This window comes from Chiroxiphia lanceolata, chromosome 13 (assembly GCF_009829145.1).
Source record: "Chiroxiphia lanceolata isolate bChiLan1 chromosome 13, bChiLan1.pri, whole genome shotgun sequence".
Classification (NCBI taxonomy): domain Eukaryota; kingdom Metazoa; phylum Chordata; class Aves; order Passeriformes; family Pipridae; genus Chiroxiphia; species Chiroxiphia lanceolata.
The window spans coordinates 5,720,673-5,732,992 of record NC_045649.1 but is presented as its reverse complement, the minus strand read 5'-3'; the positions used below and the strand labels follow the sequence as shown (position 1 = coordinate 5,732,992).

At 39.1% G+C, this 12,320-nt stretch overlaps 1 protein-coding gene across 2 annotated transcripts in view; it reads right to left on the bottom strand.

Annotated features, from left to right (window-relative positions):
* The window catches only part of CDH13 (cadherin 13), a 446,174-nt gene that overhangs the window by 22,048 nt on the left and 411,806 nt on the right, over positions 1–12,320 (bottom strand). For both annotated transcript variants that reach the window (XM_032701054.1, XM_032701055.1), the window contains exon 11: positions 10,044–10,186. In XM_032701054.1, the coding sequence (XP_032556945.1) occupies positions 10,044–10,186 (143 nt within the window). The remainder of the gene's footprint in view (positions 1–10,043; positions 10,187–12,320) is intronic.

The window sequence follows — 12,320 nt, the reverse complement described above, 5'->3', positions numbered from 1 at the left end:
CTGTTTGCTCACCGTGGTACCACTACAAGGCTCAGTGCCAAGGCTGTGACTGACAAACCAGCTGTGGCACCAGGAGTGTTTGGGAGGCAGAGTGTGCCCCTGGGAGCTGGGCTGAGAACAGCCCCTCCTCTCCCAGGATCACAGAGATGACCTAACAGGAGCTAATGAATTTCAATCACTACAGATGTGCCGTGGCTGGGCCAGTAACCCACTGCTTTCAGCCTTAAGCTCAACAGCTACTTTCAGATCCCTTTGCCACCCCATTTTAATCACCTCAAAGTTTTCTCAATTCACATTACATCCTTCACTGCACTTCACAGTGTCTCATTTGAAACGCTGCACTCCTGGACGGTTTGTTATCCTCGTTTTTCCGGTTTGGTACCCAGGAACTGTGATCTCTGCACTTCCCTTGGCTACAAACTCTTCACAGGTAGAATGGATTCAAGAGGTTGCACTTAACCTGTAAAGCACTGGAGCAATGTGTCACAGTTGCTAGTTGAGCCCTGGAAGAGGTTTCACTTTAGCATAATTACCCTGCCCAGAGCAGCCCAATAAACCCCGGAGTTATTGCTGTGCTGGGAGTGCATCCTAAGGGAGAAGTAAATACCCTGTGGTCTGGATCTGATAAACTGCTAACTGAGCAGAATGCAATTAGTCCTTTCAATAACAAATGTTACTAATGGTGACACTTCATCTGTTTCATTCTCACATAAATGCATCACAAAGGCTGAATGTTCATAGTTCTCCAGCTTTGCCCTCCCTTCTCATCTCGCACTTTGTCATCAGAAGGGTTAGGGGTGAGTTCTTTTTAATGAAAAAGAAACTATTTTTCACTTTTTATTGGACTAATTGAATTTGCAGAAAGACTCCAACACATTTTTTGTTCTTGATATATTATTAAGTAAAGTCACACGGCAGAATGGATGAAAAGACAGTCGAGTATTTGAAATATGATCATAAAAGCCAGCCTTTCATGCACTTAATTAAACTGCTGTCTTTAATTTTGAACGCATTATTTCCACACTGGACTGATAATGTCTTATGCACTGCCCTTCTTATCTTTCTCTGAAGTCAGTAATATTAAAATCTGCCTTTTGAAATTAAGAAGCCAACAGCATTATGGATGTCCTGTTATTTTGTCACACGCAGATACGGCTGCGTTTCCCCTGCCGTGGAAATGTCTCACTCTTTGTAAGGGCCAAGGCAAGTGTTACACACAAACAGAGAGAAAGGAAATTGCTTTTGTTCATTTGGATGACTTATTCTTTGGTTGGCTTATTCATGATGATTTGAACAAAATCTTTCGGTGATTTATGAAGACCTCCAAAAGAAAAATAAGCAAAAGTCAAGGTCATAAACTGTAGCTTGTTATCGCACATGTCACAAAAATATAACAAAAAGTGAATGAAGGAAAAATGGTCACAACATATCCATTGGGAACGTAGGACTTTCACAAATTTGACAGTATTATGCCGTAGAAATAATTAAAAAATCCCATGATCTCCAGACAGCTTTGCTTTTGAAATGAAAGATATCCACAGCATATTTTAATTCCGAAGTAAAACTTCTTTTAATCTGTATTTTAAAACCTTGCAGCTGAAAGCAGAATTAATGTGCAAACCCAGACATAAAGGGCTCTGTCCAACAACCCTTGGGAGCAGCTTTTCCAAAGAGCTCTGCTCCCACTTTTGTCACTGCACAGAATTGTCCTTCCCTCCTGAGGCCGAACACTTTAAACCTTTAGGTGTCTTTAGAGCCATTTGGGATAGAGAGAATCCCAAAGTCCTGCTGAGGCTCCCACAAGTGGCATATCTGGGAATATACTATGGTAAACACAGGAATGGAACAGTATTACTGGTATAAAAGCTGCTGAAACAGAGGCTGAAGGATGAATAATTTCATCCTGAGAAAAAAAGTGAAACCCTGGCACTGAATTCTGATTTTAACAATCTAAGGCAAGACTGGGAACCCTAACTTGGGAGATCTCACTTGCATTTCAGTCTCACTGAAGGTCACTTGTAGCTACATTTAGTGAAAAAAAAATACTTTCAAAAGAAATATTATAGAATCAGATATTTTGCATACTTCTTCATGGTTGAATTTTAGTGAAATCTCTGCAGAATCCTATTTGAATTATTACTGTAAAGTCTTAAATTATAAGCCCTCTTTGGAATAACCCAGGTGTGGTTTTTCATATTTTTTCTTTTAAAATTGGGTCTTTAAAATATTTTCATTTTAATATTTAATGGATATTATAAACTAAACAAATTGGGTATAATAAGAACATTCATCTCAGTAAACAAAATTTCATCTAATTTGTGAAAAACAACAGGAAATCCTCAAGAAGCATTTTCCCTTCTAGTTTGAATTTTTTTCAACTTTTGCTACCAAACTTGACTTGATCTAAAATGGAACAACTTGCCCAAGGGACAATAAGGATTATCAACCACAAAAAAGTACATTTCCACATGCTGTGTGAAAATGGACTTTAAATGAATCAGATGAAAGTCAGTTTAAGTGTAAATAACATAAATTATTTAGTGGCACAGCTAAGGAACAAAGCACTGATAATCACCTACCAAGAAAAATGTCAGACACACAAGTCAAAAAGTGTTAAAGCTGTGAGGCACTGAACCTGTGTGTTTTCACTTCTATTTAGGAAGTTCACCTAACAATATTGAAAGCTAAACACAGAAAACCTTTTCTATTTACAGATCTAAAGGTTTCCATCACAGGCATCAAAGCAAAGGAATATTCATGTAAATGCCTCTACATAACAAAATGTAATTAAGGACAAATATGAAAAAAAGGCATTTAATTTGAACTATTAAACTTTCTGGTTTGATTTATATTTGAGAACATCAGAAATGTTGGATTCTGGCAATAGTTACCAAATTTCCAAAGGGGAAAAGTCAACCATTCTAGAGAATCCGGCTGCTACACGAATTTAAGCCACAACACTCCTGGGAGCCAGAACAGTTTTTGGGAAGAATGGAGGATGAACCATCCTCTTTCACATGCTCATTATGGATAGCAAAAAGACTTTTGTACTCATTTCTTCTTATTAAATTAAGCTTCCAACACCATCAAATTAATGTATATTATCTATGCCCTTCCATGCTATGATGAAAAAATTACAAGGCCATTTAATTCTCAGGGCCATCAGTAGGGTATCCATTTCCATATGGATTCCCTCTCAAGCTGAAAGAGTGGAAATTCATCTATTCTAAATTTTACCAGAATATTTATGGTTTACCATTCAGCAGCAGTTGTTTATCCACTTGCACTATCCCTTATGTGACCCAGAAAGTTCAATTCCAACGTTTTTTTCACTGCTCCTACAGGTTTTTTAGCTGAGTAACAAAGTTACACAGATACGAAATGAGTGAGAAATTATAGTAAAAAACATTTTTCTTCATATTTAAGCAGGAAAAAACAGCCTTTGAAAATTTGAGTTGGCTAATTTCTGGCACAGTTACCTTTTCCCTGAACCATCGTGCGTGAAGCCTTATCTCTCAAGAATTCTGTAAACTGCAGCTGAGTCACAGTCACACTGGAGGTCAGCTTGGAATTTCCTTCATTTTACTCCCATGTAACCTACAGTAAAAAGTAGGACTGCCTAGGAGATCTCCTTGGGTGTGGATTTGTCACCAGTTTCTCTATTTTCAGCTTTACAGTTGCCTGAAGGAGGAGGTTAAAGAAAGAAAAGAGCGTTGTAGAAGTCCCTGAGTGGCTTGGAGGGAGCTGTGCAGCCAGGCTGTGCTGGACATGGTTAGGCCAAGAAATATGTTCTGTTCTCTCTCTGAAATGGAATCCCAGCATCACCGAGGGTGGAAAAGAGCTCTGGGACCATCGAGTCCAACCTGTGACCGATCCCCACCTTGTCACCCAGGCCAGAGCACTCAGTGCCAGGTCCGGTGGTTCCTTGGACACCTCCAGGAATGGGGACCCCACCACCTCCCTGGGCAGCCCCTTCCAATGTCTGACCACCCTTTCCATGAAGAAATTCCTCCTGATGTCCAACCTGATGTCCAACAGCTTGAGGTCACGTCTTCTTGTCCTGTCACTACTTGCCTGGGAGAAAAGCCAAACTCCCACCTGGATAAAACACCCCATCAGGGAGTCGTAAAGGTAAATAAGGTCCCCCCTGAGCCTCCTTTTCTCCAGGCTGAGCCCTTCCAGCTCCCTCAGCTGCTTCTCTATGACTTACATACTTCAAACCTGGACTGTGAGAAAAAGGGCTTCATGCTTTCTAACGAAAACCTAAACACAAATTTCTGTCTCGTCCCTCATGTTGGTTTTTTCCCCCCCTCCATATGCTGTTTTTCTACTCAGAAAACGTGTGCATGCTCGGTGATTTGGCAGCAGGTCCCCTCTCTGCAGGCAGCAATCCCACTCAGACAGGCAGATTCCATTACTTTTCGTGTTCAAGCTGAACTCTGTTAATGGTTCAGCCAAAGCAAATGGAACCAGCAGAGTGGGAAGACACCAAGATTTGGGTTTGCTGCTCAGAAAACTGCTCTCATCAATGCCATATGCTGACATTTTCATCCCCAATTTCCCAGGAGCTGAAATTTCCTGTGCATTTTCTTCTATGTATTGGCATATAGATATTTTTTTACGGAATGCATAAAATAAATAGCCTTTAAAAGTTACAATCCTTCATTCATTCCCTCAGATAATATATGCAGATCCTATTTTTGAGTAATTACATTTCCAAAGAGCACAGCTCTTTCAGCATATCAAATTGCTACTGACATATGCCATCCGTCTTAAATACTGTTTTCAACATTCTAATTTCTTTTTCTAATCATGAGTCCGTGATGACAAATTAAAACAATATTTTGTGTGCAATTCATATTTTACTGAAATTTAAAACGGCAAGAAAAGGATGAGTCTTCAATTTATTTTCTCTTCTCAATTAATACAGCAATTAAGATAAGGGGTCTAAAACTGGCTTAATTGGGTTGCCATGGTAACTAATTGCCTGATTTCTTCAAAAATAGCATGTTTTAGGTGGAATCAATCTATGGTAATTTAATTATGTACATCATGAAGCGAGAAGACAGGTTAGATACATGTAAGGAAAAGTTCTAATTGCAAATTGCTACACATCTCTTTGTTATTCCATGTTTTTCTAGATGTTGTGTGTTACTGTTCATCAGGCAGAGAACAGAATGATAATTTTTTTTCTTTTTAATGAGTAGTAACATCAAGACTTGCACAATAAATGAGATTTGGAATTGCTTTGGAAACAAGAGAAAATGTGAACACTAGACCCTGATTCAGTACTTTATTTTGCTCAGGAAAACTGAAATAATGCTCCTCATCTTGCCAATTCACACACGTGCAACTGCCAGTCATAGAAGCAACATTTGAGCTGCTTTTTGTTTTTAACTGGCAAGTGAAGCTCTCAAGGCAAACACTGAAACCACACCTATGGAATCCCATCTCTTTCTAGTCCTCGGGCTCTCTTTAACCTTTCTCTTGCTCACACACAAACACGAACAGGGCTGTTTCCTCCAGCTCAACCCTCCTGTGGGACATCCTGCCCTGACTGTGATGCCAGGATGGTGACATCACGTAGGGAAAAAGTCACTTCCAGAGAAGAGAGGAGTTGTTTCTCCCCATGCAGTACCGCTGTGAGAAACAGGGCTTGCTGGGATTTCGTGGGTTTGAAGCTACATCACCCAAAAATTCAAACCCTTAACTCCATCTCTGACCACCTTTAGCATCTGGAAGAGCTGGCACATTTTTAATGACATTTATTCTCTATGTTTCATATAGCAGAAGTGCTTCCATTCCCAATTTTTGTCTCAGGAGCTCCCTGATGATGAGAACAGGAGGAAGGAAGGTGCCACCCTCACTCTGGATGAGAGGATCTGTCTCTGCGGGAGAATATTTCTCCCTGGCTTTGGAGGGGTGGCAGCCCACCAGGGTGGCATGAGAAAAGTGAAGCTGATAACTGCATTTAACCCAATCAGCAAGATTAGTGTGTCATCACTTGTCACCAGATGACAGACTTGAACAGCACAGGTGTTTTTTCTGTGTACCAGGCAAAGAAAGGTAACCAGAGATTTTCTTCTAAAGAGACAGAAAAAGCTGCACAATGGGGATATTAACTGGGGCATCCTGCCCTTCCACAAAAGGAGTGATTATTGCATAAATAAGCTGAATCTGGGGATATTTTATTATTCATGCCTCTTAAAGAAAAGGGAGAAACCGATTTTAGCTTTTTAAGATTTCATATATTTCCCAGGTATTTTTCAGCTTCACCTCCAGATGTGTTCTATTCCTTCCTTCCTTCTTCTAACTTGTGACTCAAACTCTCAGAATACAGAGGGATAAAGATCTTTCCCATAGGCTTTTTATCATGACTGACCTCATGAGGAAAACCTACAAATATTCTGCTTTATGATAGTCACACCATGCAGTGTATAACAGGATGTGTAGGATGACACCACCACATGGTCATGCAGCAAATCTGGAAGGTTTGCTCATGCAGATTTCTCCAATTTAAATGCTTTCTTGTCTGTATTTCACATAGATGTGTTTTAGAGATATACTCCCAATAATTGCCCTGTGTGCTTGTGACACTGCATTGGGGTCAGCGATTAGTGCTAAATTCAGGGAATAAAATGATCACTTTTGCTAATTGAATGAAAGCTCTGCTGTTTCTCAAGTTTGCATAAACCTGACTTTGTCCCATTATCAGCTCATTCTCAGATTAAACACAGTTCATGACACTTTAATGTGTTAACTCTGCTTCATGATATTTCTTACCAGTGTTTAATTTCTTCTTTAATAGACCAGAGACTCTGTGTCCACAGAGGTCTTTAATAAAAAGTTTTTAAATTCTAAAGACACTACCTTGACCTTTTACTGAAATCAAATGTACAGAGAAAATTAGGATACTCATTGCAGAAGTCCTTTTTAAAAGTGTAATTCACCCCTATAAATGGTCAAAATTTATTATCTATAAAATTAACACTGTTTCCATCAAATTTGGTCTTACACATTTTTTCAAGTGTGTTTGGGAAGGTGCAGGAACTGTTTAGATCAGAAATAATATAATTCATACTTAACTACCTTTACCTGCAGTTAATTTGATAACGCTGAGAAATAATATCATAAAGGTCAAAAAGAATCTCATAAAGAACCAAATTATTTCCTCCAGTGGAACGACTCCATTTTCTATGACCCATTCATGGTGACTGTGCTGCTGGTAAAGAATAGTTTTGTGATTTACCAAAAAGAGAGAAAGATGTGATGGATTTATATAAAGAACTACCAAGCATGAAGCTCCTGGTTTTACTCCTGACAGAAATCTCTAACGTTTTACAAATAAAAAAGATGTCCCGACATTTGTTCCCTGCACTGAAGTGCAATAACAAGGAGCCAGTGCTGCTGGGACTGATGACAGATTCTCTATTGACATCAGCAAAAGGGGATGAATAAAGTGTCATTGGGAGGTTTGTTTTCAGCTGTCTCCACTCTTCACCCAAGACAGCACATGAATGGAAGGTCATTTTAAACAGAGGTGATCATGGAATAGGATGGCACAACAGTATCATTTGTATAACTCTCTCTCTCTCTCTGTCTCTCTCTGTATATGTGTGTATATATCTGTTTGTGTATAAACTCTATATGCTATGAGCCCAAAATAATAATGATATGTTTATTTACTGGTTTAGCATATGTTGAAGGTCACTTAGCAATGTCTAAGGTTCGAGGCTTTATTTGATTTTAGATTTATTCCCTATAAATACTGTTACATATTAGCACACACTCACAATGTCTGCTCTGCTTGGAGCTGCCTGGGTACGAATTCCCACTGCTGGACTGTGCCACGGGCATCACCTGAGCTCTCTGTATTCCCCAGGGAAGAAAAGGAAAGCCTGTGGCATCTCAGACTTCAGATTTGACTTAGAGATGAGATGAGAGGCCAAAGGAAAGAGTAACCTCCACTGAATGCTTTTGAAGAAAGCATGTCTTAACTAGGTGTTTTTGTCCTCTCCTCCCTTTTCACCCCAAGCCTTTTAGTCCAAGCAAATGACCTGCTCTCTTGGAAATGCCTCTAAATTTTCCCTTTATTACTCTCTTTCATTTGGCAATTCTTAATCCTGCCTTTGGCTGCCCTCTCAGTTCAAAGTCCTCACCATATTCACTGGCATTAGATAGGCTCCACTTATTAATCTGAAGAGAGGGATTTGCAGTCTGTGGACAATGCTTAAAAGAGAGCCATCTCATTTTTTTTCTTTTTAAGTAATCTTCTTTTAAAGTTCTAGAGGAGTTCTGTATTCATTTCATATCATTCTACACAATTTGGCTTCTCATCTAAGGTAATACTTCTTTTCAAGATGGACATTAGCTCTGATGGGTAAGGAAATGAAATGGGTTTCATAGCTTTGCCTGGAAATAAGTTGGGGAACATTCTCTAGGGATATTGTCAGTCCCAGGTGTACCTGCAGGGGACAAGGCAGGGGGCCTGTCTCTGAGCTTAATGTTTGGTAATTAATCCAGAGGTGATGCAAACCACAAGGTGAATATCAGCTATTTAAATTGTGCTGTTTATTCCAACTTCCATGTGTGGCTGGGCTACACACACTGAAGGAGTACAATGCTTGGGAATGATCATTATTAACACCTTGGCATGACAGTACTAAATGCACACACGTGGTTTCTAATTACTTCATTCAAGGAAGTCAATAATGTTGGAGTGGATGAACTGCACTAACGGAGCTGTGCAACCACAATAAACACAGTTACAGCCGCTGGAATGGAGCATTGACTCAACACCTCAAGTGAAGAGGATTCCTTTTCTCTCTTGCTCTGCTGTTCAGCTCACAGACACCTCTTTCCCTTTCTCTCATTTTTCCAGAACGGAAAAAATTCTGGGAATTCAGAGGGGTCACCTATCAGTGAGGTTCTGGCTCAGAACAGATGAGCAACACGTGTTACTGTCCTGAGCACAGCAGAAAGGTCTTCCCCCAAATCCACCTCATTCAGGCTGGTTTCCACAGACAAAACCAGTCAGCCTCTTGTTCCATCTACTCTCTTTGATGATATCTCCCTCCACCTTTAAAACATGACTTTGTCCTTTTGGCAACCCCTCAGTAATATTATCCCAGATTTTTACTTTCATTGTGAGATGACATTTCCCAGTGTACCAGATTTTAAGACGCATTTCAAAAAAAAAATTCCTATCCAATAGCAAACAAATGACAGAAACATGTTCAGTGCTACATTTTTCCATGGAAATTTCCTAAGGAAAATATGTATATTAATATATAAGTAAATCATCATCTCAGCAGATTTTTTTTTCTGTTATACTTAAGGTGATATTTTCTTTCTCCTGTCAGGCCCTGCAAGTGTTCCCTGAGTCATGTGGTTACAAAAATGTAGAATTGCTCTCCTAAAAAGAACATTTGACAATTCATCACCAGGGCTAAACCAGCTGCAGCTGTGAAAAAGCCTTAGCATATTAGCTGTTATATTACAGGCAAATCTTTTATTTATTTTGTGCCTTTAGGTCTGGAGATTTGAAATGTTCAAGATTTTCTCTTTCTTTCTCTCTACTCCAAAGTCACTTGCTGAATTTTTCCTAGACAGCTTAATTTTGATTCTGTTTGACAGAAGGAACTTTAATACACACAATATGCAAAAACTGTTGCATTTTAACAAGGGTTTTTACTTATGTTTTTATTGTCACTATCATTGTATTGAATAGAATAGAACCCAGTATATCAGGGATGAGTTGTTATTGGTATTTAGGTGCCTCAGGCTTACTGACTGTTCAAATATTGTGAAGAAATTAACTCTGATAAAGATGACTTATTACTTTCCAAGAATGTTCCCAGACTATACCTAGAATTATGATCTCAGTGCAGTAATAAACGTGTGAGGTGTAAACTTAAATTAAAGCCGCTGAAGCAAACGCTTAAGTTCACATGTGCACCTTCCAGATCAGAAAGTTTCAAGCAGGGGGGAAAATGATTATTGATAACAATATATTCATGATCTTATCCATGATAATTACTCACCACTGTCTATTGCCAGGAAGAGGGCAGTGTACACGTTGTCCTGCACATAGGGAGACTCCCGATCCAGGACAGCCGTGGTGCCGATGGTGCCATTGGTAGGGTTGATTTCCAGCCAGCCTGCTGGGTCCTTGTAAACTGAATACCTAAATCAAAGTACAGCAGCTGTTAACAAATGATAGATCTGACCATAAAACAATCACATTACTACAAGGGAATATGTCTTTGCACTCACTGGCTTTCGTGGGTGGATCTCTTAATAATTCAGAAATAGAATCTAAACCTTGTGCTTTCCCTTAAGGATAGTTCTTTATGGCTAAACTCAGCTGACAGAAGGAGAAGTTGTAGACAATTCCTTTGGAAATATATTTGTCCCAAAGAGTAGTACAGAAATCAATATTTAAAATACTATATTGGACATGTGCTATACAGCCAGAGTACCTGAACACTTGCAATGGGCCTCTGCATCAACACTGGGATGTACAGACTTCATGAATCCCACCACAGTCATCCTTTTTCCTCACTCAAAATTCTGGTTCGACTAGAAATTGTATTTTTAATTTACTTTTTTGAGTGCTTTTCATTTTTTTTCTTACAACTGGTTAGACATGTACTGAATTGTAGGGTGTGGTAGCAAAAAGAGAATTGGACAATGAATTCATCAGGTCTAACAGGAGGTGGTTACACCCAGACCCTGTTTTCACACATTTGTTCTGCAGTCTGGGATCTGTAGTTTCCTTCTGATGATTAAATTCAATCACATTAATGTGGCCTAAATCAGGATTTGGAAATGCTGTCTCCAAGATCTCCCAGTAAGAAATTCCCTGTTGTGCTTTTTTCCATTAATCAGCACAAATATTCAGACCCTGAATCTGAAAATGTTTAGGGACATTGTGGAGTTTCCACACTAAAAATTTCCCTACTTGAGCGAAGCCATAAGTGCAAGAATGTTCATGATTAGGGTTTAATTCTATACTCAGTTAAATATATTAAGTAATATAACAACACAGAGCTGAATTAACTGGTACCAATTCCCTCTTCAATTAAATGTGTTACTATTTTAAACCGAAACTCCAATCATATAATCAATACTTAGGATAATAACCTGTTTATCTTTTTTGTAGTGAATTGTTATAGGTCATAAACAGCCATACAACCTTCTATAGACATTTTAAATTACCAGTAATTGACATGGAACCTGTTATTATTTAATGAGTCTGTGCCCAGGCAGTGCCTCATAGTGGCATTCACCTGAAAGGTGAATGTGTGATAATCCTGCCAAAAAAAAAGATGTATCAGTGCAACCATGGGGGAATAAACAAAAATAACAGATTGTAAGGGGGTAAAAAAAATAAAAGGTAAGTAAAGTGAAATAAAATGGCAGTTACCAGAAGAAGAAAGAAAAAATTGCAAGCCAACAAAGACAGACATGGTCTCACTGAATGTGTGTTTCAGAGGTTTGTTTTGGTGTTGTGCCCTCTGGGCAGCGGAAAAATAAGTTGCTAGATCCCTGGAGCAGAGTGTTGGGATGTCCATTATCACAGCTAAGGAAGTGCTGACAGACAGCCTTGCCCACAGCTCTGCTGCTCTTTACCAAGGCTTTGCTTCAGGTTTCAAAAATGCAGCTTCCCCAGGGCTGTTGAGCCTGAGTGACTTTGCCGTGGTAAACAGGGGCAGCCAGAGCCAGGATCAAAGCTTCAATATACACAGCCATGAAAAAATTCCACATTTTTATGAGCTGTTTTTGTGCTAAAATAAGTTAAAGGACAAAATTGGAAGCCTTTTGGCCTTTTGGAATTTATGAGAAAAAGAGACATATAGGAAAAACTGTTGACTTATGCTCCCACAAAAGTCACTCAGAGTTTCACCACTGCTTTCCCCAAGAGCGGAAATGATTCCTTAGGGAATATGTGGAAAAGAAGCAAAGGAAAACGCTAGTGCATAGTGAGATATTCCATCAACCCAACATGTCCTTCCACTTAATAGCCATTTAAACATTAATCAATACCCCAGCTTTATCTGCAGTAAAAATGAGTGCCTGGAATAGCAACAATGCAGATCATTATTTCATTTCGCTTCTTTGTTTCTTCTTTTATAGTTGTTTTTATAACGTTGCAACAAAGGTATGCACAAAAATATGAAACAAGGGCAGCCTAAACAATTCCTAGTCTATTGTAAACCAGCAAATTCTCAATTAACCCTGAAACAATTTCAGAAGATTCAACACTTCCAAAGTAATGAGAATGTAAAATGGATTGTATTATCTTCCCTGATTGCTCT